Source organism: Dasypus novemcinctus, chromosome 13, assembly GCF_030445035.2.
Source record: "Dasypus novemcinctus isolate mDasNov1 chromosome 13, mDasNov1.1.hap2, whole genome shotgun sequence".
Classification (NCBI taxonomy): Eukaryota; Metazoa; Chordata; class Mammalia; order Cingulata; family Dasypodidae; genus Dasypus; species Dasypus novemcinctus.
Window position 1 is genome coordinate 26,311,694 of NC_080685.1, and position 26,900 is coordinate 26,338,593.

General features: G+C 41.4%; 1 protein-coding gene across 1 annotated transcript; it reads right to left on the reverse strand.

The window, feature by feature from the left end:
• Nucleotides 1-875: 875 nt before the first annotated feature.
• On the reverse strand, nt 876-21,650 carry LOC101443389 (ferritin heavy chain). The gene is given in 7 exon segments (XM_071207443.1): nt 876-964; nt 967-1,081; nt 1,083-1,434; nt 4,121-4,231; nt 4,828-4,987; nt 9,691-9,871; nt 21,107-21,650. Coding segments are annotated over 7 exon segments (1,068 nt in total). The 5' UTR covers nt 21,182-21,650; the 3' UTR covers nt 876-890.
• Between the last annotated feature and the right edge of the window lie 5,250 nt (nt 21,651-26,900).

Consider the following 26,900-nt stretch of genomic DNA (forward strand, 5'->3'; position numbering starts at 1 on the left):
CCTACACCTTTTGTTTACAACCTGGTCCTTTCCCTTTTTTTGTATCCGAGTCCACTGTGTCTTTAGAAACATATTCTCTGCTCTGGTTTACTGCTTACTTACAATTAAAGGCATCTTGAAGTTCCATCTCCCAAGAGACAGAACATGAAACTGTGTGGTCTTCTTCCAGGGCCATTTTCTTGCAACATACCTTCGGGCCTTTCTTTCCCTTGCTATTTTCTGTGATCAGTCCTTCCTGTTAAGGGTACAGTTCTTGCGTTATCTGGAAATGTTTGGCTTCACTGTTCTCTGCCTATTGGGAGATAGACTGATGGGGGAGTTCACAGGACTATGAACCCCAAAATAGGATCTGTCCATGATTATAAATCCTCTGAATGTGCACCGATGTTTCTTTTTCACCTGGTCGGCTCACTTGTAGTTCCCACACTTTCAGGGGATGTAGAGGTAATAGTCTTGATGGACATGCTCAGGGTCTTGTGTATCCTGACTTCATGCAGACTCTCAAGGTCCTTAAGCTAACATGCAAGATTCCATGATGTGTATGCATGATTCTTTGAATGGAAACTCACAAAACCTGGCTGGTACACATATCTTTCTCTGTTTACCATTTCTTCCTTCCACAGTATAAAACACATAAAAGACAGACATATGTTTAGTAAAAGATAAATGTTTCAACACTGTTCTCTATGTGTAAACTATTTTAAAAATTAGACATACTATTATGGTTATCCTTGTTTTTTAATTATACTTTTTTTGAGAGGGGTACCAAATTACTTTATTTGAAGGAATGGTACCAATGAAAGAACTTGGTGACATTGCTACAACTTATGGAAAAAGTAAATCCAACATGTATGCACTGCTCTGTGGCTCTGGGGAAGCCGGCATAAGGTTTAGCTCTCATCACCACTGCTTCCCAGAGTGTACTTGTCAAAGAGATACCCTGCCAAGCCAGTACCCATCTGTGTAAGTTGGTTAGGAAGGCACCTGATTCTTTGATGGACTTTACCTGTTCATTCAGGTAATGGGTCTCAATGAAGTCATACAAGTGGGGGTCATTTTTGTCAGTGGCAAGTTTATGCAGTTTCCAGTAGTGACTGATCCACCCTTTTTTCCAAGTGTAATGCACATTTCATTGCATTCAGCCCACTCTCCCAGGCATCTCATTCTGGTTTCTTGATATCCTCAAGGAAGATTCAGCTGCCCCTTTGGTTCTGCAGCTTCATTAGTTTCTCAGCATGTTCCCTCTCCTTGTGAGATTGGGGAAGAAAATACACGGCAAAGTTCTCCAAGGTCACATCATCACGGTCAAAGTAGTAAGACATCAACAGGTAGATGTAAGAGGCATAGGGCTCCAGGTTGATCTGTCGATTGATGGCGGCCTCTGAGTCCTGGTCATGGCTGGGGTTGAGGAGAGGTGGTGGTGGCTGCATAACACTGGAAGGATGGTGGAAGGCAGTTGGGAGTGACTGACCAATGGGGCCCGAGCACTGGGTTCTGTTAAAGCACTGTTGAAGCAGGAAACCAACGCGACTCTCTGCGAAGATGCCTGGCTTACCTGTTTTTTAAATTGTACTCCTAGTGCTAACATTTCCCTTCTTGTGAATCATTAGGACCTTAGGGCTTTCCATAATGTAGTTAGCGATCGTTTTCACCCTTTTTTCTATGCTTAAATTACTTTTGGCCTGTGGAAGTCTCTTTTCATTACCTCCTTGTTGTTTCAGTTCTATCCAAATATTTTAAAGTACTTTTGTCTTCTGAGAGACAGGATAATGAGGAGGTTAAGAGAATAGACTCTGGAGCAGGTCTGAATCCTCATTTTGCCACTTACAAGCTATGTGACCTTGGGCAAGTTACTTAGCCTCTCTGTACTTAAATTTTTAATATATTGATGTGTCTGTGATTGTGTGAGTTCCCTACCCTGACTTTATTTGTGGTAACATTGTAACTAGTTATGGGACCACATTTCTCAATCTCCCTTATTACTAACGAGATTAAATGAATGTCTTGTATAGTACTTCCAGAAAGTCTCCGGAAAGGAGAGAGGACAGAAGTTCCTCAATCCTGTTTTCTAGGACGTGTGATGGCTCTTGATGATACTCGACTGTGAAGAGGTGAGTTGGAAGGAGCCTGCGTCTCTTGGAACAATAGAGCTGCTATACTAGCTCAGGAGGCTATCTTCTAGGCTTCTTTTATATGATAGACTTCTACCTTAAGTCATTTTTGTTTTGAAGTTACTATTATTGGCAGCTAGGGAGGAAGAAGTTAAAGAACTGGCCTACAATTCATTTAGTCCCTGTGTGTACGTATGTCAGTGTGAGGTGTGGGAAGTAGAAGGAAATAATCCCTGAAGAAAGCAAAGAAGGCAAGTGTCTCATCTCTTCCAAATGGACCTCCAGAGAAAAAGACCAAGGGCTATCAACGATGGCCCATTGGCTAGCTGATGGTTTTTTATAAATAAAGTTTTACTGGAATACAGTTATGCTGATTTGTTTACCATTGTCTTTATGTATCATGTGCTAAAATGACAGAGTTGAGCTACTGTCACAGAGACTATATGGCCTCAAAGCATAAAATATTAATAGCAAAAATAGTCTGCCAAATCCTGAAATAAACCGCTGATATTGTTTATGGGGAAGAGTTCTTTTCTATGGAATTCCCTCAGTGGAATATGCCTAGCTAAGGATTACTTATAGCAAATAAACCCAGAATCTTTGAAGCATGACTCCCTGAGGACAGTCACATACACCATCCAGTTCTCTTGGATGTAATATGGAGATGTTTCATAACTTAAATGTTCCCTAGACCCACAAAACCTCACTTGGAGACCTCACTTATTGGGTTCTCTGTCCTTTGACTCTGTTGCCCTCTAGCTCTTTCTCTATTTCTGTTCCAGTATTCATATTTTGTTTCACTGTAGGGGTACAGGTGCATGGTTAAAGAATGATATAAGATCGTGGTAAATTTTGTGTTTGATGGATATCAAACTCATCTTGCTGTCCTTTCATTCTGTATGAAGTTATGTAAAATTCATTAGAGTAGCTGTTGGGGTTCCACTCAGATCCCTTTGTGTGGCAGTTTGATGTTATTGATGAATTCCAAAAAAGAAATATGATGCTTATAAACTGGTCTGTTCCTCTGGGCATGTTCTCCTTTGATTGTACTAGATTCAGAGGTTTCACTTTTACTTTATTAAATCAAGATTAGGGCTTTTATTTGACCACATCATTAGGGCAACTCGGTTTGAGTCTGCAACCCCTTGGTGGGTATAAAACAGACTCTCACATGGAGAAGGAGAACACAGAGAAGAACAGAGAGGAAGAGAGACAGCTCATCAGACAGGATTCTGCAGCCCCAGGAAGAGAGATGAGGCTGATAGTCTACAGCTGACCTTGTGAAGAGACCAGAGAAGCTGAGCCTGGAAAGAAAGGAGCCCTGGGAAGAGAGATGAGCCTTATGCCAGCCTACAGCAGAGATATGAAGAAGCTGAGCCATGGAAGCTTAAGAGGAAAGAGAAGGCTGAACTCTTACAGACACTGCCTGACATCGTGCATCAACATGTTGCAACAGACTTTGGGTGAGAAAGTACCTCTTAAGTAACCATGAATTGGACTATTTAGGGCCTTGTGACTGTAAGTTTCTATCCCAAATACCTTTTGTAAAAGCCAACAGATTTCTGGTACTTTGTGTCACCACCCCTTTGGCTGACTAATATACCTTGGATCATTAAAAAAAATTTTTTTTTTGGTGGTATTCCTTGGAGCCTGTGTAGCTCGAATATAGAGAGCTGCTGGGAATTTATGGCCTCAGGATTGCCTTACCCTATGACTGATGTGTAAGAGGGTATGAAGGCCCAGCTCCCTTACCTGGGGTAAGGACAACTCTGTGGTGTAAATTCTATTCCAGAGTTCCATTGCATGATCAGGTGGAAGCTGCCCTTTGAGAGCTCAACCTTGCTTGGCTTCTTCCCCTTCCTAGTCCGGCTTCCCGCACTCCCTGGCTACTTCTCTGTGGGGGCACTTTCTTAACAATCATTAGCACACAAATCTTTGGCTTAGGGTCTGTTGCTGGGGAACCCAACCTATGGCAACTAAGGAGAAGAAATGCATTCCTATGAATTTACCTTTTAAAATCAATGTTGAGATTGGCAGTCATGGCAACACTCCCAGATAAAAATGCACATATGCCAAGAGTAGTATCGATCATGGTTGAAGTGGCACCTCCATGGAGGAATCTAGTTACAAGAGAAAGGGAAGGAAAATGTTTCTGTGAATTCTGAAAACAGAGCCTCTCAAGAAAGTGAGAGAAATTATCCAAGCATCTCCAAACATTTTACTTATGAAAGGGCCACTTTGTCCATATTCAGTGTATTAAAAGTAAAAAATACCCATGTCCCTAGATTAATTTTGTTTAGATCTTAATAGTATCATCTTACACATTTGTAATAAATCTGGAACTTAAAGGCAATCAAATCACAAGCAAACAAAAAGCTAACATTTAAAAACTTATGTTTTCAATAAACAAACTATATACATTCATTGTTTGAAAATTTAGGAAATGCAGATAAAGCAGAAGAAAAAAGAAAAGAAAATGTAAGGCCCATAATCTTTTACCTAGTGATAACCACTGTTAATGTGTTAATAATATTCTTTCACAGTATACTCTATTACCCATGTCCTATGCTTTTTCATTTAATAATATAAACATCTTCCCATGTCAATAAATATACAACTATATCATCACTTTATTGCCTTCAGTATAATCCACTGATATGGAGAGGGGTGCTACCAGATAAAGATAAGATCCACATTTCTAGGCAAGCATTCTTACCCAGGTGCTCCTTGCAGGTAAGGGCCTCCTTGAAACAAGCAAACCGCTCTTTTCTCATCCTCATTATAGAACATCACATATTCAAAGCCTAAGCCATCCTCAAAGCTTCTGGTGAAGAGTTGGGCCTGTGACCTTTGTTTTCCTTCTTTAAAATGTGAGTCTGTCAGGAAATGAGGTGGATGGGCAAAAGCACATAAGAACCAAGTTTGACAGAAAAGCCATGACAGAGCTAAGCACCTGTACACTGCTAGAATCACAAGCCACTGGAAGATGGAGGAAAATATCAGCTGGAGTTGAAAAATCTGGGTATCTGCATGGAGAGGTATGTTGGAGTTCTATGTATTGTTTCTCAGTTACGTTTTCATTAAACAAATTGTATACATTCATTGTTTTAAAAATTAGGAAGTGCAGATAAGCAATTTTCCTGTCAGTTAGCAATTATTCCAAAATAAAAAGTTTAAAAAAAAAGCCAGTCGGGTTTAGCGGGTCCTCAAAAAGTTTAGTATAACATTACCATATGACCCAGAAATTCCATTCCTAGGTAAATATCCAAAAGAATTGGCAACTTGGACTCAAACAGATACTGGTATACCAATGTTCATAGCAGCATTATTCACAATAGCCAAAAGGAAGAAACAAACCAAATGTCTAGCAATAGATGTATGGATAAATGAAGTGTTATATACACTCACACAATGCACTATTATTCAGTTCTAAAAAGGAAGTTCTGACACATTACAATATGGATGAACCTTGACGACATTATGCTAAGTGAAATAAGCCAGACACAAAAGGACACATATTAGGAAACGGATGTGGCTCAACCAAATGGGCTCCCATCTACCATATAGGAGGTCCAGTGTTGAATGCCCAGGGTGTCCTGGTGAGGGAAAGCTGGCCTATGCAGCAAGCTGGCCCACGCAGAGTGCTGGCTGATGTGGAGAGCTGGCACAGTAAGATGACGCAACAAGAGACACAGAAGAGAGAAAAATAAGAAGACATAGCAGAACATGGAGTTGAGGTGGTGCAAGAGAGTAATCGCCTCTTGCCTACCCTGGAAGGTCCCAGGATTGGTTCCCAGAGTCACCTAATGAGAATACAAGGAGACACAGAAGAACACACAGCAAATGGCTACAGAGAGCCGACAATGGGGGAATCGGGGGGTGGGGAGGGAGGGAAGAAATAAAATAAATCTTTTTAAAAAAAGGACACATATGAGTCCACTTATACGAAATATCTGCAATAAGCAAATTCATAAGGACTAAAGTAGATTGGAGGTAACTACGGGTTAGGGTAGGAGGAATGGGGAGTCATTGCTTAATGGGTAGCGTTTCTGTTCTGGGTGATAAGTTTTAGTAATGAATGGTGGTGATGGTAGCACTACAATGTTAATGTAATTACTGCCATGGAATTTTATACTTAAAATGGTTAAATGGGAAATTTTGTGTTATATATCATGTTACCACCACAACAAAAATATGTCAGCTGGGTGTAAAATTAAAGGGAATGGGAGGGTCTACAGAAAAACAGAATATAGAGTCTGTAGCAGTTTGATATGGTTATGAATTCCAAAAATAGATACTGGATTGTTTGTAATCTGGTCTGTACCTGGGTACGATTGAGTTATGACTGGGGCTTTGATTGGGCCACGTCATTAGGGCCTTGAGCCCCATCCCTGGTTGGGTGGGGACTCACAGATAAAAGGCATGGCAAAGGAGAGAGTTGAGGGTTTTTGATGTTGGAGTTTGAGGCTGAAGAATTAAGCGGGAGCCCCGGAGAAGTAAGCACAGAAAGGAAAGAGAAGCAAGCCCCTGGGAAGAGAGGAACCCTGGAAGCTTGAACCCTCGCAGACATCAATAACCATCTTGTTCCAACATGTGAAAATAGACTTTGGTGAGGGAAGTAACATGTTTTATGGCCTGGTATCTGTAACCTCCTACCCCAAATAAATACCCTTTATAAAAACCAACCAATTTCTGGTATTTTACATCAGCACCCCTTTGGTTGACTAATACAGGGTCTTTGGGTTGAAGAATTCACAGTACAGCTGGGGCCATAGTAAACATTAGTGAAATAAAAACAAGTTCTTACCCATATGTGGCAGTAGAAAATATAGTATATAAGTGATATATTGAATAAAATGGTAAAATAGAGATAGAAACCCTCCTTGGAATAAGAGTAGTTAAAATAGATTTAAGGAAAAAAGGTAACGAAACAACAGGGAAGACATGAGTTTAGCTCTTAGCAGAAGATAGCTATATTGACTTAAAACCAGAGCCAGTTCAGCCCAATATTCCCTGTGATTGTGATTCTAAGGCCCAAACTAGGGGTAGAACCTGATCAGTGGGTTGTATCCAGAATTTTAAAAGGAATGGGATTTATCACAAATATCCAGTGTAAGTACTAGTATACTTGTTCACATACTTTTTTTCAGCTATACAATTGTGTGAAAGTTGTGTGTACTGGGTTGTGATTCAAAATGTAGGCTACTTCAAAACAGATTGAAAGCTAATGCTCTAAAGGAAGGGCAAATCTGCCCATTCATAGCCATTTTAAAACTTAATTCCTCAAACACTTAATTCTCTTTCACAGCTCATTAAATTGCCATGCATAATACTGTTCACGTTGCATTTATTCCTAAAGAATTTGTATTTACAACTTGGAAAAAGATATGGGAGATAGGGGAGAATTTTCTTTAGGCCATGAACGTATACTAGCAACTGGCACAAATATAAACATTATATGCACTCAAACAGTTGTTGAGTAAATTAATGATCTAGGGGACTAGAAAAAGACACTAAGCATTAAGGATCAGTTTTATGGTATAGTGGGAAAAAACCTTGGCCTAGGAGTTGGGAAAATTAAGTCCTTGGCCTAGGATTGGCCTAGAACTTGCTCCTTTTCTCCATATTCTTATCCATTCAATGAGGAGATGAACTGAGATGACCTCTAGGATCTTTTCGAATTCTGATATTGTGGAATTTCAGGATAAGATAAACATCAAACCATTCAAAGTTTTAACTTAGAATAGTTCAAAATTCCTGATCCAGATTACCAAATCTTGAGATTTTCAATAGACTATACAAAAAGGAGAAAAATAAAGAGAATGGAGCAAGTTTTAAAATTAAGCTAAATATATTTAAAATACTGTTTGTTTTTTTCCCCACTGAGAGTATGTCCTTTCTACTCTCTGCATGTCAAGATAGCTTTTATGGGGCGGCAGTCTTGGCCTAGTGGTTAGGGGAGGGGGAGGGGGGAGGGGGGAAGGGGGAGAGAAATAAATAAATAAATAAATCTTAAAAAAAAAAAGATAGCTTTTATGTTTTAAAATGATGGTGGGGAAACGGACTTGGCCCATAGAGCTGGCCCATGCGCAGTGCTGATGTGCGCAAGGAGTGCTGCGCCATGCAGGGGTGTCCCCCGTGTAGGGGAGCCCCACGCGCAAGGAGTGCACCCGTAAGGAGAGCCACCCAGCGTGAAAGAAAGTGCAGCCTGCCCAGAAATGGTGCCGCCCACACTTCCCGTGCTGCTGACGACAACAGAAGCGGACAAAGAAACAAGACGCAGCAAATAGACACAGAGAACAGACAACCGGGGGAGGGGGGGAATTAAATAAATAAATAAAATCTTTAAAAAAATAAAAAAAAATAAAACGATGGTGAAAAGAAATGGTGTTGTTGCTTAAACAATACAGTGTGGTAACAAGAAAAAGTTAACAACCCTATGTGGGTCTCCAAACTCAATGATCCATGAAAACAAAATTTAAGAACCATTTATCTGAGAGACCTTTTTGTTTCAAATTTGTCTAACTCAGTTTGGTCAGCACAGCTCTCAAGTTCTTTTGGTAGATAATGATAGCCAGGAAGGTAGGTAGGTTAACAGTTAAGTAGTATCCCACAACCTCCTTATGACAAGAAAAAGAGAAAGAAAGAGAAAGAAAAAGAGAGAGGAAGGGGAAAGCGGAGCAGGGGGATAGGGAAGCGGGGAGGGGAAAAGTGAAGGCGGAAGGGAGCGCGAGGGCATTGTTTCTGAGGGGCCCTTAAGGAAGTAGGCTGGAAGGATAAAAGGCTCTGGTCAGAAAGCAGGATGTCCAAATTTGAGGTTTTGGAGAATGTGTAGTTTTTTAAGACTAGGCTTAAGATGTCCATGGAAGTATGTGGGTGGGGTGGGGTGAAAGAAAAGTTCATAGGAGGAAAATGAACTGAGGACCAGAATGTGGAATGCTGGACTTGCTAGGAATGATGAACAGAACGATGGAGGGGAAGAAGGTTAACCAGTTCCCTAAAATACTGAACATATAAGGGAGAGGCTGGTAGATGGCAGCAGCAACGGAGAAGGGGAGAAGAGAAGGGTGATCAAGAAGGTGGTGTAACACTCAAAGAAACAGGGTATTTATTTTATTCATTTATTCATTTAACAAATATTTGAGTGTCTACCAAAAGGAAACTGAGTAGTGGAGACTGAGAAGCCCCTTGCATCTCTAGACTAGACAATCTTATCAGTCAATCCTCAGATTCTGTTTAGTTATCCCAATTTATCCAATTAACTGCTTTGTTTTAATAACTACCCATATTTGTCCAACTCTTTAAACTTGTGGCTAACACTTCTAGTTCATGGTCTCCTATGAGAATCTTACAAACGTCACTGATCTTTCCTTAGAAAAATAGACATTCCTTGGGGATAAGGGTTTATCTGAAAGAATGGTAAAATTTTTGCATTCTCCTAAGGTCAGGATAGGCAAGGTTTTTTCCTTCTTCTAATGCATAGAACCTAATTAGGCATTAAAGAACCCTTTAAAATGGCAGATAAAGAGGCCATTACTATTCATATTTAAGGGATATAAAACCAAAAATGAATCCCTACCAGAAACCCTGTTGTTGATGACATTTAATGCTTCACTAAACTTATAAGAAGGCAAACGTTTCCAGGAGTTGTCTTCGCATTTCTTCATGAACTTGTCGAAGAGCAGCTTTATGTCCTTGCTCCAGCTGGGTTTGGGGAGAGAATGGTCCTTCTGAATGATTTCCTTGGAAGAAAATGACCTCTGAAAGAGAGGAGAAAAAGAGCAATTGGAGGTGCAGCCTGTTCATAACATACTACCATATTTTCCAAGACTATCTTGCTGCTTTTTCCCTTCCCAAAGGCTTGTCACTTTGGAATGAAAGGGAGTTCCAGGGATCACCTGGTCCAACCAAACTCCTTGAAGAAAATGGGAGATTGAGAGAGAATATGTGATTTGCTCATTGTTATTCATCTACCTACTGGCAGGACCAGCGTTGAGCCTAGGCCTACTGATTCCACTCTTTTTTTCCAAGCATTATTCAAACACAAGCGAGCCAGGCCCTGGAAATAAAAGAGGAATGAAGGAAAGACATTGCCCTCCACGTAAAAAGTGCCACCAGTGAGGAGGTATGCATTAGAAGCTAGATCACAGGGGAGAAGTATTGATCTCAGATTAGGGGTTTAGGGAGGGGTTCTTTGACTTGAGTCTATTTTTGTTGTTGTTAACTTTTTTTTATGAATTAGAGGAGTTGTAGTTATATAGAAAAGTCATGTAGAGAAAGTACAGAGTTCTCATATATCTACACACAAACACAGTTTGCCTTATTAACACTTTGTGTTAGTGTAGTAATTTTGCTAAAATGGATCAAAGAGTATTGTTATAATTGTACCATTAATCTATGATCCATAGTTTATATTAGGATTCAATGTTTGTGTTGTATAGTTCCACAGTTTAAAAAAATTTTTATTCTAGTAACATACATACAACCTAAAATTTCCCGTTTTAACCACATTCACATTTACAGTTCAGTGGTGTTAATTAGATTCAGATTCTACCATCACCATTATACATTAACACAACCTTTCCATCACTCTGTACCAATTAAGCACTAACTCCCAATTCTCTACAATACCTTAGACCCTGGTAAACCTATATTCTAGTTTCTGACTCTATGAATTTGTACATTTTAATTACTTCATATAGGTGAGACCATGTAATATTTGTCCTCTTGTGTCAGGCTTATTTCATCCAACATGATGTCTTCAAGTTTCATCCATGTTTTTGCATGTGCCAGAACTTCATTCATTCATGGATGAATAACTTTCCATTAAAAATATATAGCATATTGTTTCATCTGTTGATGGACACTTGGGTTGCTTCCATCTTTTGGCAATTGTGCATAATGCTGCTAAGAATATTGGTGTGAAAATATATGCTTAAATCCCTGCTTTCAATTCTTTTGGGTAGATGCCTAGAAGTGAGACTGCTGGGTCATTTGGTAATTTTTTGTTTAGTTTTCATAGAAACTGCCAAACTGTTTTCCACAGTGGCTACAGCATTTTACATTTCCACCAACAATGAATGAGTATTTGTATTTCTTCACATCCTCTCCAACATTTGCAATTTTAAGCCATTCTAGTGGGTGTGAAATGGTATCTTTCTGTGGTTTGATTTGCATTTCCCTAATGGCTAATGATGTTAAGCATCATTCCATGGGTTTATTGACCATTTGCATATCTTCTTTGTAGAAATGCCTATTCAAGTATTTACCTATTTTTAAATTGTTGTTTGACTTGTTGCTGAATTGTTGGAGTTCTTTATATATTCTGAGTATTAAACACTTCTCAGATATGTGGTTTCCAAATATTTTTTCTAATTCTGTAGTTTTTTACTTTCATGATGAAGATGTTTGATGCAGAAATGCACAAAAGGTTTTCATTTTTGTGAAGTTCCATTTATCTATTATTTATTTTGTTGCTCATACTTTTGGTATAAATTCTAGGAAACCATTGCTTAACAGAATGTCCAAAGATGCTCCCCTATGTTTTCTCCTGGGAATTTAATAGTTTTGGCTCATATTTTCAGGTCTCTGATGCATCCCTTTGAGTACATCCCCTTGCTGGACATCTTCCTTTGGCCCCTAGGGATCCACATTCAACCCATAAACACAGAATGTCTTCCATTTATTTAGTCTTTTTTAAAAAGATTTATTCCCCTTCCTGTCATTATTTTTGCACTCGCTGTATGCTCTCATGTCCATTAGCTGTATGTTCTGTGCTGCTTGTCTTCTCTTTTGGTGGCACTGGGAACTGATCTGGAGTGGGAGAGAGGCACTCAATCTCTTGTGCCACCTCAGCTCCGTGGTCTGCTATGTCTCTTATTGTCTCTCCTCTGTATCTCTTTTTGTTGCATCATCTTGCTGTGCCAGCTCTTTGCGTGGGCCAGCACTCCATGCAGGCCAGCTTGCCTTCACAAGAAGGCCTAGGAAGTGAACCATGGACTTTCTATATGGTAGATGGGAGCCCAACTGCTTGACAGCCGCTTCCCTGTCTTTTGTTTTTGTCAGCAATGTTTTTTCCATGCACAAGTCCTTTATGTCCTTGGTTAAATTTATTCATGGATATTGACATTAGATTGCTATTGCAAATGGATTTCCCCCCTTGACTTCCTCTTCACATTATTCATTACTAGTATATAGGAACACTACTGATTTTTGGGTGTTGATCTTGTAACCTGCCACTTTGCTGAATTCTTTTATGAACTCTAGTAGATTTGTTGTGGAATTTTCAAGATGTTCTATGTATAGGATCATGTCATCTGCAGATTGGCATGTTTACTTCCTCCTTTCCAATATGGATGCCTTTTATTTTTCTTAACTAACTGCTCTGGCTAGAGTTTCTACTACAATGTTGAATAACAGTGGTGACAGAGGGCATCCTTCTTTTTCCTGATTTAGGGAGAAAGCTTTCAGTATTCCATCATTGAGTATGATATTAGTTGTGGATTTTCATATACATCCTTAAGCATGCTGGGGAAGTCTCCTTCTAGTTTTAGTTTTCCAAGGTGCTGGATTTTGTGAAATACCTTTTCTATGTCAACTGAGTAATTACGTGGCTGCTTTCCTTTGTTCTATGGTGTATTATATTAATTGATTTTCTTTTTTCCGACTACCCTTGCATACCTGGGATAAATCCCACTTGATCACAGTATATACATCTATTGGATTTGGTGTGCAAGTTAGGATTTTGTTTTGGATTTTTCAATGTATAGTCATAAGGGCTATTAGTTTGTAATTTTCTTTTCTTGTGTCACCTTATCTGGCTTTGGTATTAGGGTGATGTTGACCTCATAGAATGAATTAGGAAGTGTACCCACCTCTTTAATTTTCTGGAGAAAGTTGAGCAGGACTGGCATTAATTTCTTAAAAATTTTGGTAAATTCCCCTGTAAAGCTGTCTGGACTTGGGCTTTTCTTTGTTGAGAGGTTTTTGATTATTGCTTCCATCTCTGATGAGATTTCCTTTTTCTCTTGAGTTAGTGTAGGTAGTTTGTGTGTTTCTAGGAATTTGTGCATTTCATTTAGGTTATCTAACTTGTTGGTGAACAGATGTTCATAGTATCCTCTTATAATCCTTTTATTTCTGTAAAGTTAGTAATGTACCCCTTTCATTTATGACAATTTATTTGTATTGACTCTTATTTCTTCTTTCTGTTTTTTTCAGTTATTTTCTTTGGGGTTACCATGGGGCTTAAATTTAACATCCTAAATCTATAACCATCACATTTGATTTGAAACCAGATTAACTCTAGTAGCATACAGAAATACTGTCCCTATGTCCCCTAGTTCCCCTTCCTTTTTGTTATATTTGTTACAAACTTGGGTCAAACTATATCTTCAAACCTTGCCAGTACAAAACCATAGTTTTATCATTACTTTATACGCATTTGCATTTTAGAACCTGTAAGAAGTAAAAAAAAAAAAAAAGTGGAGCTATATACCAATCAATATAATACAACAGTACTGGTATTTATAATTGCCTATATAGTTACCTTTACCAGAGATCTTTCTGCACTTTAGGTATTCCTACCCATTGTCTTCTTGCCTGTATGGTTTATGATGAGAACTGGACTTAATCTAACAGGAATTCCCTGTACATAACACATTGCTTTTCTCTGGCAGTTTTCAGAATTCCTTCCATGTCCTTGGTATTCGACAGTTTGCTGTATATGGTCATGGTTCTCTTAGAGTTTATCCTGTTTGAGGTTTATTGGGATTTCATTCTTTTTACTTTCTGCTCTTCAGCCAGAATAATTTCATCTATTTTGCAGTTCACTGATTCTTCTTCCATCTCTAATCTGCTATTGAAATCCTCCAGAGGATTTTTTTTCAGGTATTGTCATCATCAACTCCAGTATTTCTGTTTGGTTTTGTTTAAAAATTACTATCTCTTTACTGAAATTCTCATATTGTTCATCATTGTTTTCTTTATATCTTTCGGTTTTTTCTCTGTGTTTTCCTTTATCTCTTTGTGTATCCTGAAGGTCATTTTTTTTTTAAGTCTTTGTCTGGTATGTCCAAGGTGTGGTCTTCTTCTTTTTTTTTTAAAGGGTCAGAAAGCACCCGTGGGTCCCAAGGTATGGTCCTAAACACATTTCACAGTCTTTACAAATTGGCTTTGCACTGGCTGGTACTCTTCTTCAGAGTTTGACTCGTTTATCAAGAAGATCAGCCTGAGACGAAAGCGTAAGGTTTTCTCGGTTCTTAGCCTTTGTCTTGTCCTGGGCCTGCACCTTAGGAATTCCCTCATTTACAAAAATTCAAATGTCCCCTCTATTCTCTATAAAATAGACTTTCCCCCTTCACCATTATAGCAGTTTGATGTTATTGAGAAATTCCAAAAAGCATATGGGATTATGTTTATAAACTGGTCTTTTCCTCTGGCCATATTAGGTCATATTGGATTCAGAGGTTTACTTGATTAAATAATGATTAAGGCTTTGATTGGGCCACGCCAGTAGGATATTGCATCCCTGCCCCCTTGGTGGGCAGGGACTCACAGAGAAAAATCACATGCCAGAAGAGTTAGTTGAAGTTTTCGAGCTAGAGCCCTGGGAAGTAAGCACACAGAGGAGCTTGGTTATGAGCAAAGAGAAAAGGCCCTGGGAAGAGAAACAAGCTGTTTGCCTGACAGTCTACAAGGGCCTTGTGGAGATAAAAGAGTGAGCCTGGAGAGAAGCAAGCCCCGGGAAGAGAGGAACCTAGGAGGCCTGATCCCTGGCAGACATCAGTAGCCATCTTGCCCCAACATATGGCAAAAGACTTTGATGAGGGAAGTAACTTATGATTTATGGCCTGGTAATTGTAAGCTTCTACCCCAAATAAATACCCTTTATCAAAGCAAACAGATTTCTGGTATTTTGCATCAGCACCCCTTTGGTTGACTAATACATCCGGTGATCTAATGTATGTCTTAAAAGTCAGTAATCCTTTACCCCAGGCCACTTTGATTTAATTATTCCTTACACTGCCTTAGCTGTCTGTTAGGTGCTTTGGCAAGTGCTAGGAGGACAAGCCAGAGGTGAGTGTCCTGGTTCACTCTTTCTAGTTGCCATCTGATAGACTGGCAATGACATAAAAGCACCCCAGTGTGTGCACTGAGGTTCCTCTTCTCCTTCCGAACAGGACCAGGGATCCACAATGGGAGCATAGGCACTGCTGGGAGGGAATAGGGAAAGGTCCAGCAAAGCTGCCAGGAGCTTCTCCTATCATTTTCTTAATTGCATTTTTGATTCAGCATTGACCTAGTTAATCCAAGCCTTTAACTTTTCCAGAGTTTTTAGGAAGATGGTCTTCCAGTTTTTGCAAGTTTAGAACTCTTACATCCCCATCTTGGTTGACTGGAAGTTCCCTTGAATCTTGACTGATCAGAAAGAATTAGCCAGCTGGAAAGAGGATTGTAGGAATATCATGTATGATATTCATGTCTTTTGCGCTGGGTGGCTCTCTTTATGGGGCACACTCCTTGCACATGGGTCCCTACGCAGGGGACACCCCTGCGTGGCACGGAACTTCTTGCGTGTATCAGCACTGCACATGGGCCAGCTCCACACGGGTCAAGGAAGCCTGGGGTTTGAACCACGGACCTCCCCATGTGGTAGACAGATGCCTTAACCACTGGGCCAAGTCCGCTTCCCTGCTTTGAGTTTTATCTCTAATATTCTCAGAGGGATTTTAAGCAGGGGAGTGACATAATCAGCTCTGGTCACAGTACAAAAGGTACTGGTAGCATCCAAGATTGGAGTCTGGGGGCCTGTTTGGAGGCTGCTGGGGTAACCCAGGGGAGAAATTATGAGAACATGAAACAAAACTTGGTGATATTTGGATAAGGAGAGTGAGGGAAGAGGAGAAATAAAAGGATCAATCCCAAGTTTCTGAATTATACAACTGGATGGATGATAGGACCAATTACTGGGAAAGAGAAAATAGGAGGGGTGGATATAGTTCAAACAGTTGGGTGCCTACCTCCCACTTGGGAGGTCTTGGACTTGGTTGCCAGTGCCTCTTAAAGATGAAAAGCAATACAGTGGGCTGGCACAGTGAGATGACACAACAAGGAGACACAACAAGCAGGGAGTGGATGTGCATGAAGCAATTGGGCACCCTCCATCCACATGAGAGATCCCCAGTGAGTTCCTAGTGCCTCCTAAAAAGAAGATGAGGGAAATGGATGTGGCTCAAGAGGTTGAGTGCCCGCCTACCATGAGAAGTCCTGGATTTAGTTCCTGGTGCCTCCTGGAGAAGACGAGCAAGACAATGAGCTGGCATGATGGGCAGGCATGGTGAGCTGATGCAACAAGATGACACAACAAAGAGAGCCAATAAGACACGCAATGAAGCAGGGAGCTGAGGTGGCTCATGCAATTGAGTGCCTCTCTTCCACATGGAAGGGACCAGGTTCGGTTCTGGGTGCCTCCTGAAGAGAAGATGAGCAGACACAGAGAGCACACAGCAAATGGTTACAGAGAGACGACAGCCAGCGCAAACAACGAGGATGGGGTAAAAAAAGAAAAAAAAAGAGTTGAGCAGACACAAACAACAAACAGACACAGAGTAGACAGTGAGCACAAATGGTTGGGGGACTAAATTAATAAATAATTCTTTAAAAAAAGAAAAGAATATAAGAGAAAGAGGAAGAAGAGGTTCAGGGGGACAAGTGCTTTGGTATCACAGCAATCATGTCCTATTTCTCTGCAGCACCAAGCACTGCTACCACCGCAGTGCCCAGTTTCTGGAATGTTACAAGGGCCCTGGAGGACATGGAAGACTGGGGACCACAACAAAGTGAATGCTGATAGGCACAAAAAAAGGAAAATTGGTTCTTCTCACCTCTTCAGAAATCTTGGATTTAATACCACAGAAGCTAAACACTGTGGCATTCTACTTCCAGCCACCCATATCAATTCATTCAGATTCAATGTACCTATAACACCTGAACTGCACCCGAGACCAAAACAGTTAGGCTGCAGTTACCATGATGGAAGAACCAGCACCAGGGCCAGCTCTGATCCTGGCACAATAGGAAGAATACAGAGAAACTGCTTCAAGAACTCTACAGAATTAAAAACCGCCTGGATGAACAAAAGGATGTCTTAACTTTCTGGTATTGGAGGAGAGGGGGAATGTGAATGGGGTAAAAAACCAGTGTACCCCTAGCCCAGGCCTAGTACCTTTGTTTTTTCCCTCTGGTCTTTAGATTGCCTTATTCTTCAGAACTCAGCTTAGAAAATATAGGAAAGAAAAGAAAAACAAACAAAATTCCATCCATTATCACTCCTTTTTAGTAAAAAACAATGATAAAATTTTGATGTATTTCCTCTAAGTCTTTTTTTAATGGAATTTTTAATATACTTATAATTTCTCAGTAAGAAATATAACTTTGTTTTCTGCTTTCACTGCTTAAAATTTAGTATTCATTTTATCATGCCCTTAATCCCAGTTATCATTGAAATAACAGAAAAATTGCCCATTAAGCTGACTCCCTCCCTCCCTCCCTTCTTTCCTTCCTTCCTCCCTCCTTTTGTCCGCTTCTGTTGTTGTCAGCGGACACGGGAATCTGTGTTTCTTTTTGTTGCGTCATCTTGTGTCACTTTTCCGTGTGGGTGGTGCCATTCTTAGCCAGGCTGCACTTTCTTTCGCGCTGGGCGGCTCTCCTCACAGGGCACACTCCTTGCGCATGGAGCTCCCCTACGCGGGGGACACCCCTGCGTGGCAGGGCACTCCTTGCGCGCATCAGCACTGTGCATGGGCCAGCTCCACACGGGTCAAGGAGGCCCGGGGTTTGAACCGCGGACCTCCCATGTCGTAGATGGACGCCCTAACCACTGGGCCAAGTCCGCCGCCCTAAGCTGACATTCTAAAATTTACTTGACCATTTAAGTTGGACACTTAAATTGTTTCTAATCTTTTGATACTTGAAATGCTCATTAGAATATCATGAATATAGCTTCTTTTCTGTTTATGACAGTTTCTTTAGAATCCAATTCTAATCATGTAGGTCTTAAAGTGTATGAATTCTGGAAGTGACTACCAGAAACAATTTGTCAGAAATGAGTATGTATTGACCAATTCATGTCAACTCAGAGGCAGAATAGTGTGTGTGAGCTTTGGAGTTGTGAATTGGAGCTCTGTCACTCTTCTATAGGTCTCATATAGGCAATTCTAGGGTCTCACTTCCACAGTTCTTTTATAGACCAGTGAAGCAGAGTTACTTAATGACTTTTGGGAATTAGAATGACTCCCCCAACTGTGTGCTCTCCTGCCTAATTTTAATTTTTAAAAATCTGGGATTCAGCTAAATCCAACAAACCTTTCTGAGCACCTATTATATGCTTATGACTGTGTACCAGGGACAGGTAAGACAAAGAGAGAAGACTCAGACCCTGCCCTCAGTGCTTGAGCCCACGACGGTGAAAATGCTACAATGGAAGTAGATACAGACACAGAAGGAGTGACTTTCAGGGAACACTTCAAAAAGGTGAGGAGTGATGGAGCTGATTTCTTAAGGATAAAACTTTCACTAAGGGGAAAATAGGAAGGGATGCTCCAAGCAAGGGATGAAATGACCCCATATGACATGTTGGGGAAAGGTTAGGAATTCAATCTTCATGGAGATAATGTACAAGAACTGCAGTAATTTCTAGTTGGCAAAATAGAAGGGAACAGGCCCAGAAGCTCTACATAGCCTTGGTGTAGACCTAGATTTCATCGTCTAGGTCAGTGTTTCCAAAGACCAGTATGAAAGACGATGTTAGCTAGCACAAAGAAAAAGGCTGTATTTTATAAATATTGGAATGCATATTATAAAAGGACATAAAAGGCACATCACACTCTTAATTTCACAAATATTAATTATGATAAGACTAATTAAAGAAAGGGAGTCTATGAAGGAAAATTGTACAGGTAGATTGCAGTTATGATAGGAATCATGAAGAAGGTACTCGAATGAGAGTTAAGAAACATTTTTTTTTTCTATTATGGGGAGTTTTAAGGAGTTTTAGGCAAGGGAGTAACATGGAATTAGGCTTAGAAAGCCTCTTCTGGTGTAATGGATGAATAAAACGTATGCTGTATAATGGTAGGGAAAGCAGTTAAAAAGACGGGCAAAGGTCCAAGATATGGTTGGAACCTGAACTAATTTCAGAGGAATGAGATGAAAAGATTTAAGAGATATTTAGGATATTGCAACCAAAGGATTGGGGAGTGACTGTGGGGAAAGAGAAAAATAGAAGAGTCTTAGATGATCTGAGTTGTGGCTTTGAGGATGGGGGTGGACAGAAGGAAAAGAAAGAGGAGGATTTGTTAGTGCTTGTGTGTCATGAGGGGAAGAAAGGTGGAACTATGAAGTTTAGTTTGGGGCATGTGAGTCTGAAACCCCTAAGGTACACTACCATGATGTGTGAAATAAAAATATAAAAGTTTCAGTACAAGGAGGTGAGAACTAAGAGCTACTTGAAACCCACTGCAAAGACACCTGTAAATTCACAGAGGGATAAATGTTAGAGATAATCATTACCTTTTGTTGCCCTGAGAGGAAGGAAGGGCTTGCTTGATCTTTGATTATACATTCATATGCGTCATCTTTGGTTTATATTCATAAAGTGGGAATAGTTAAACCAAGTTACGAGTTTTTTGTATGTTTTCTTTCAAAACTAAGCTATGGAACAGGAACAGCATGACTGAGAAAGCCCATGAATACTAATACGTAAATACACCCTACACATACTACAAGGCACCAACATATAAGTAAATACTTTAACTGCTTAACAGAGATGTGATACTTGTGTAAATTTCTAAAGTCTTCCTTCAGTTCTTGCTCAATGTTTCCTTGGTCCTTTAAGAGAGCACATACTTTTTTTTTTTTTGGCACTGGGGCGGGGCAGCCAGTGCCCAACCACTGAGCCACATCAGCTGAGTTGGTTTTTCAGTTTGTTTTGCTTGTTGTTTTTGTTATTGTTGTTTTCAGGAGGCACCGGGAACTGAACGGGCCTCCCATGTGGGAGCTCAACCACTTGAGCCACATGTGCTCCCTACATACATATTTTAAATTTGCAATTGACGGAGGGATGATGTGGCTCAGTGGTTGAGCCCCGGCTTCCCACATATGAGGTCCTGGGGTTCAGTTCCCTATCCAGGTACTCAAAAAAAAAAAACTAGGCCATAAGTTCCTTGAGGGAAAGGGTTGTTTCTTACTCATTTTTACATCATCAATGACCAAAAAAGTCTGGCACATTGCTGGGGATTAATCAATATTAATAGAATAAATCAATAAAGCAAAATATAGGGCTATAAAAACAGGCAATATTTATTAATACTATGTGCCAGGCACTGTGTTAAACACTCTACGAGAATCATCTCATTGAATCTTACAACAACCTTTAAAGTTAAGCAAACTGACTTAGAGAGGGTTGATTAACCGACAAGCATCTTGTGCCTTCTACTTAATTCCCAAGTTGGTAGTCATGCTCCAGAATTTACAAGTCAGAAACAAGCAGGATTAACTACTGGAAGAGGGAGTGCTCTTTTGTGAGAGGTTACTAATGGTTCTGCGCCTGGACTCTAGCGCCTACTAAATTCAGATCGCAGCTCTGCCACGTGTTTTTCCTCTCTATTTTAATATCAGTGGTCCTTTCCTTTCTGGCCAGAGCCAAGCATCCTGCAGAATGCTCTGAAAGTGACTCACCTTTTTGACCAATTTCCTATGTTTTGTATCTGAAGGATTTCCGAGACCCCGTTAATATTGATGCCCTTTGCAGTTGACGTTAGCTTTTATTCTGAGATTAGTTGGCTGAACTAATAACGGATAAACACATTTATCTGTTATCTTAGCCGTATTATTGATTAGGTCTCGTTCCACAACCCCCCCCCCCCCCCCCCCCGGCCCCGGCCCCGGCCTCCCGGCCCGTCAGGACCCACTCCTGCTTCTTCAGGGTCACTCACTGGTTGCCGCTCGACTCCCCGCGGACCTTGCAGAGGCCCGAGCACGCGCAGGCGCGATGCGAAGCCCCTCAGCATGGCTCCAAGTGGTAGGGGGATTCCGGGTCTCGAGTTCGCCTTTCACCCTCGGGGCAAAAAAGCGAAACTAATCCACCCGCAGGCCCACCCACAGAACTGTAAATGCTGGAGGCTCCGCCAACCAGGAGGCGGGGGAGGGCGGAGTCCAGAGGGCTCTCCCAGCAGTGAGAGGGCGGCGACGGCCGCTTGACTGACTGCTGAGGTCGGCTTTCAGTCCTGGGTGACCTAATGCCCTTCAGGGCGCCCAGAGCCACTTCCGGCGGCGCGTCAAAGCACCGAGACGGCCGCTGGAGCGGGGCGAACGGGTCCATCGGGCAGGGACCCTCGCTGGCCCGGCAGCGGGAGCGGTCTGCCGGAGGTCCGGCAGACCCGGGAGGTCCCGCACCCCACTACCCGCGTGGCGACACCCGCCAGCCCTGACCGCGTTACTGCCTAGACGCTGAAGCCGCCCCAGTCCCCGCGCAAGCGCATTGTGGGTGGAGGGTTCGCGGTTGCGCAGGCTTAGACTTCTTAGTGCCCAAGGAGTTCCCCCACCCGCAGAAGACAGGAAGACCTTGGTGCTGACTAAAGCGTAGAAATAGTTTTTTGAATCAAGTGTTTTTGTAGGCCATGGGCACGTCCCTGGGGTCGGGTTGGTAGTGTTGATTGGGTTCTTGGTGTAAAGGGCTTGTGTACGATTACACCATGAACAATGCCCGCCGTCTTCCCCTTTCTTCCCCAACCCCCCTCTTCCTTCTCCCCACCTGCTCCCTTCTCCTCCCCCTCTGGCGCGCTTCTGTTAAAGAGAGGATCCTTATGGGTCTGGGCAGAGCTTAAAGTCCTTTTAAACCAGACTTCTCCAAATAGAAAGTGTTTGCACTTTTGCAAGACGCGTGGGTTCACTAATGACTTCTAAGGGTCCATTCCTAGCTTTGGAGTCGGACTTATGGTTCAACCACCACCGCTCCCCTGCCGCTCCTCCTCACCCCACAAACTCTTTAATCGCACCTGGCCTCCTGTTTCTTCTGTTTATTGGTAAGAGTAAGGTGGTTGTAAGTACTGAAAAGAATGTATATGAAGATTTACTACTGTCAGGACCTTCTCTTTTAGTAGAGGAGTCATGAAGCTAGAAGTTACCTGAGAAATGCCATTACAATGTAATATAAATGCCATTACAAGGGAAATGCTCCCAAGTCAGGGGTGTGCTGGATCCGGCTTCTCAAAGACTCACCAGAGCTGTTAAAATTTCAGGACTACTGTGAGACAGTTCTTAAACACTGTCATTATTTAAAATTAAATTATGTAACCTTACAGTTCAATAAATTATGTATGAAAAACACAGATAATAGATATTAAATGTATCACTTGCTAATTATTTTACTACATTTTACTATTATTATGCTCTTGAGGTTATTTATGCCCCTTTTATTTGTTGGGTGGAAATACTACCACCTATGTATGTATTGCCTTGCTTCTCTTCCCAACTCGGCATCCTGTCACATCACAGTGGTAGCTTGAAATCAGCCACCCAGATGCTACAAATCAGGCCATTCTCTCTCTCCTTTTTTACTAGCTAGTAATAAAGATGCTAACCCATCTTCAGGTGAAGACTTAAGACTAATGGTAGATGGCTTACCCCAGCACACCATTGCACGGGTTTTCCTACCACCCCATTCAGTAACAACTCACACAGTTGTGGTGGAGCTGAAGGTGTGGATTGGAGAAACCATTATCAGGAGAGATTTATCAGAGATAAATTGGCTTGGCTTTTAAGTTCTGAGAATTCCCTTCTAACTTTTTGTGAACTCTTAGTTTCTATGAAACTCCAAGAACCTGGATGTGTTAGATAATTTTGGCCTTGATTTCTTTCCTGTGAACTTCTCCATCAGTGTGTCAGCAGGAAAGAATATAAAAATAGGTTTAACTTTTATTCTAATGCTTGAATAAATTGCATTTATTTTTATTTTGTGAATCAAGAAAGATGGTTTTATTTCCAAGATGGTGGTCATTTAGTTTTTTGTTTTTTTGTTTTTTTAAATAAATTTTTACTGAGATAAATGTTTTCTGAAGATTTGGTTCCGAAAGTTCTCATTTTGATCACATTACCCTCTTGAAATATGAGTGAAAGTGCTCAGAAATTCTTCATGCTAGCTCAGGATGCTAACGTATTCCAGACATCTTCAATTAACCTTGCTTCATCCGTGATATTTGGTCATGCATTCCTGTTCATGAGGCCCCTTTATCTTTCATTTCCTAGTTTCTCACCTTGGCACCCAAATACTCACTTTACATTTTTCTCTTTGCATTTTTCAAGTCTTTATTTAGAGAGACATCCTATAATGTCTCTTGGAACAATAAGGACAAACTATCATAGTTACACGTCCCTTAGAAGTGCCCAGATATATATATATATTTTTTAAGGATTAAATTTTTAAAAAAATTTCTCTCCCCTTCCCCCCACCCCAGTTGTCTGCTTTCTGTGTCTATTCACTATGTGTTCTTCTGTGACTGCTTCTATCCTTATCAGCGGCACCGGGAATCTGTGTCTCTTTTTGTTGTGTCGTCTTGTTGTGTCAGCTCTCCGTGTGTGTGGCGCCATTCCTTGGCAGGCTGCACTTTCTTTTGCGCTGGACAGCTCTCCTTACGGGGTATGCTTCTTGTGTGTGGGGCTCCCCTACGTGGGGGACACCCCTGCATGGCATGGCCCTACTTGCATGCATCGGCACTGCACATGGGCCAGCTGCACACGGGGCAAGGAGGCCTGGGGTTAGAACCGCAGACCTCCCATGTGGTAGGCAGATGCCCTGAACGTTGGGTCAAGTCTGCTTTCCCCTGATATATTTCAAACCTAAAATGTTAACTGGGGAAAAGGTACAGCATTCTCACACAAAAGGAGTTTGACAGATCAGGAATGGTGCATGGAATCCCAGAGCGGTTTGGACTGAAGATCATAAGGCATAAAGGGTAGCAGTTGACATTTTGTAATTCTGAAAGGCTGCTCTCTCCTGCTCTGCCTCCTCCCCATACATTTTATCTGTTGTCTTCTCTTTAATACAGTCTTTTTTAAAAAAAGATTTATTTCTGCCCCACCCATTGTTTGCTCTCACTGTGTACTCTCTGTGTCTGTTTGATGTGTGCTTGTCTTTTTTTTTTTTAGTTAGGGCTTCCTTAATTTATTAAGGAAGGGGGAAAGAGAAATGGGAGAAAATAACACAATATAAGTCCCAGGTAGAGAGGAAAGGGGCTGGAAATAGAAAAAGGAGGCTGATTTACAGACTACAATTTCCCATTACAAACTACAAATGCCCAGATTTTATTTGTGTGGTGTTCCAGGCAAGGGGAAAAAAGCAACAGCAGGGCGGGGTCAGCCTTTGCACTTACCTTTTTGAACCATTAATTACCTCACCCCTTTGCTAATGAGAGGGGAGGAGTCCCAGCTGTTTGCTATTTTATTGGTTATCCCAACTATCAATCCCCTGGGATGGCCCAATGATAAGGCCCCTGGAGAATATCCAGGGCTTCTCTTGGTTTCCAGAGGCAGTCATCTTGTGGGTTACCAATGGCCACATGTTAAATGGTAGTGTTTTTTCTGCCAGGTTCCAGGTCTCTTTATTCCCTAACTAGCTTGTCTCAACTCCCCCCTCAGAGTGTTTACTCCTTTATTCTTAAATGGGTGCTGAAGAACGATGGTCATTCTTCTGTAATTACTTCCTGCTGGTTACAGGCAGTAGACCCAACCTGATAAGGTGTAAAACCTTCTGCCTGCTGTATTGCTGTTGGAGGAAGATGAATCCGGCATTTGGGGTGAAGCTGGATGTACTCCCCATTTGGGTAACAAGATGTTAATTCTAGAAGAAATAAACTTGATTAGAATTTTGAGGATAAATGGTCCTCTTACGAGGATACTGGACCACAAAGGTAGAAAGGGCCAGGTGCCTATAAAGGCTGTATCTTTCTGAAGTTGATGGGAAAGAGCATTCGTCCTTTAGTTATTTTATGCTGTTGGTTAACTCTAAGGAGAGATTGCAATAGACAATGGGGCTTGGTATAAATTGTCAATCCTAGTATTCCATGGTGGTGGTTATGCCTAAGACAGCTAAGAGGGGAATGAGAAGAGACATTGCCCTTTTAGTTATTGTACAGGAAGAAACTACAGGAAATGAAAACAGACAAGGTTTCCTAAGGGGTGTATGGTTTGCCCTCCCCCTAGCAATAGGCATTTGGGCTAGAATGAGAGGGAACAGCTGGCTTCGACACAGACATTTCTTAGTCTTTATCTCTTGAAGAGGTATTTCAGGCTGTTCAATGAGTGGCACTCATACATCCCATGAGATGCTTCTGGTGAGCTGGCACTTCCTTGGGCAGCTGGCTTCATTCGGGATAAGTGTACCAAGCTGGGAATTCTTTTTACCTTTAACAGTTGATGGAGTGATCAGTACTATAGAGTAAGCTTCCTTTCATTTTGGCTCTGATTGAGAGTGAGGCTTGTTTTCTTGCCAAGTTTTGATCAGAACCTGGCTTCCAGGTCCTGAGTGAGGAAAGATTGTCCATGAACCATCTCAAAGGGGCTAAGCTGAAGTGGGTCCTAGTCACCTCATTTGCTGTTTACCTTCTGGTGGGAAATGCTTAGCCCTAGCAGGGTGGCATGTGGGTTTGTCAGTCCTCCCCAGGATATGAGTGGGATAGGTTCGGGAATACGGGCTAGGAGGGAGACCTGGGTTAAGCATGTCTTTCACCTGGTGTGGGGTGAAGATCAAGAGGGCATCCCGGGTTAATTTAATCGCTTTTTTAAATTAAAAGGGCTGTTACCTCCATGACTCTCAGGCTAGGTGGCCATTTTTTATCTTATAGGCATTTTCATTAACTACTTCGAAAATGAAGTTTACCAGGAATTTTAATATGTTCAGTATCCCTCCGCATATGGCCTAGAAAGGATACCACCACAATCATGATGCATGTACGTAGAACAGGAGAAATATAGGTATAGTACATAATATTAATTAGTGCACTAACCCAATGCATAAGTTTCTTTTTTGAGCTGTAATTAATAGATTTAAATTCCAGATTTGCAATACCATATATGTTATCTCTCCATGGGAGTAGGCCATAATGCCAACTGTGTTTAAGATCTACTTACATTGCTTTGGTAAACATTGCTTCAATGGCATGTCCTTCACACAGCAAGCATGCTGCAGCACTGTTGGCCCTAGAGAGAGGCTAGGAAGGTAGGTTCCAGTTTTCCACCAGCCTGATGCATAGCATCCTTTGGCACTATGAAACAATGCCAGTCTGAAGGCGATATCCATTGTCCATTTTGCTATATCAAGCCATCATTGGCTGCTGCAAGAGTCCAAAACTGCAACGTAGTCTCCATCCACTTCAGGAGTACAACCAGAGATGTGACAGTGAAGCAGGCTAATGAGATAGGGAATCAATAGATGTTTTTGGAACCTGGCAGAGAGTCCATGTGGACATCAGTCACCCCAAAGATGGCTGCTGAAAGATCCCCACCCCCAAGATTCTGCTATCCAGAACAAAGACTTCTTCTGGAAGCCAGGAGAAGCCCCAGATATTCCCTAAGGACTTTATCGTTGGGCCCTCATGAGGGATTGATGGCTGGGACGATCAATCAAAACAGGAAACAGCTGGAACCCCTCCCTTGCCATTAGAAAAGGGGTGGAATAATTAATAGTTTATAAAGCAGACTGCAAGGCCTGAGTGTGCTTGGGTCCTGCTCTCT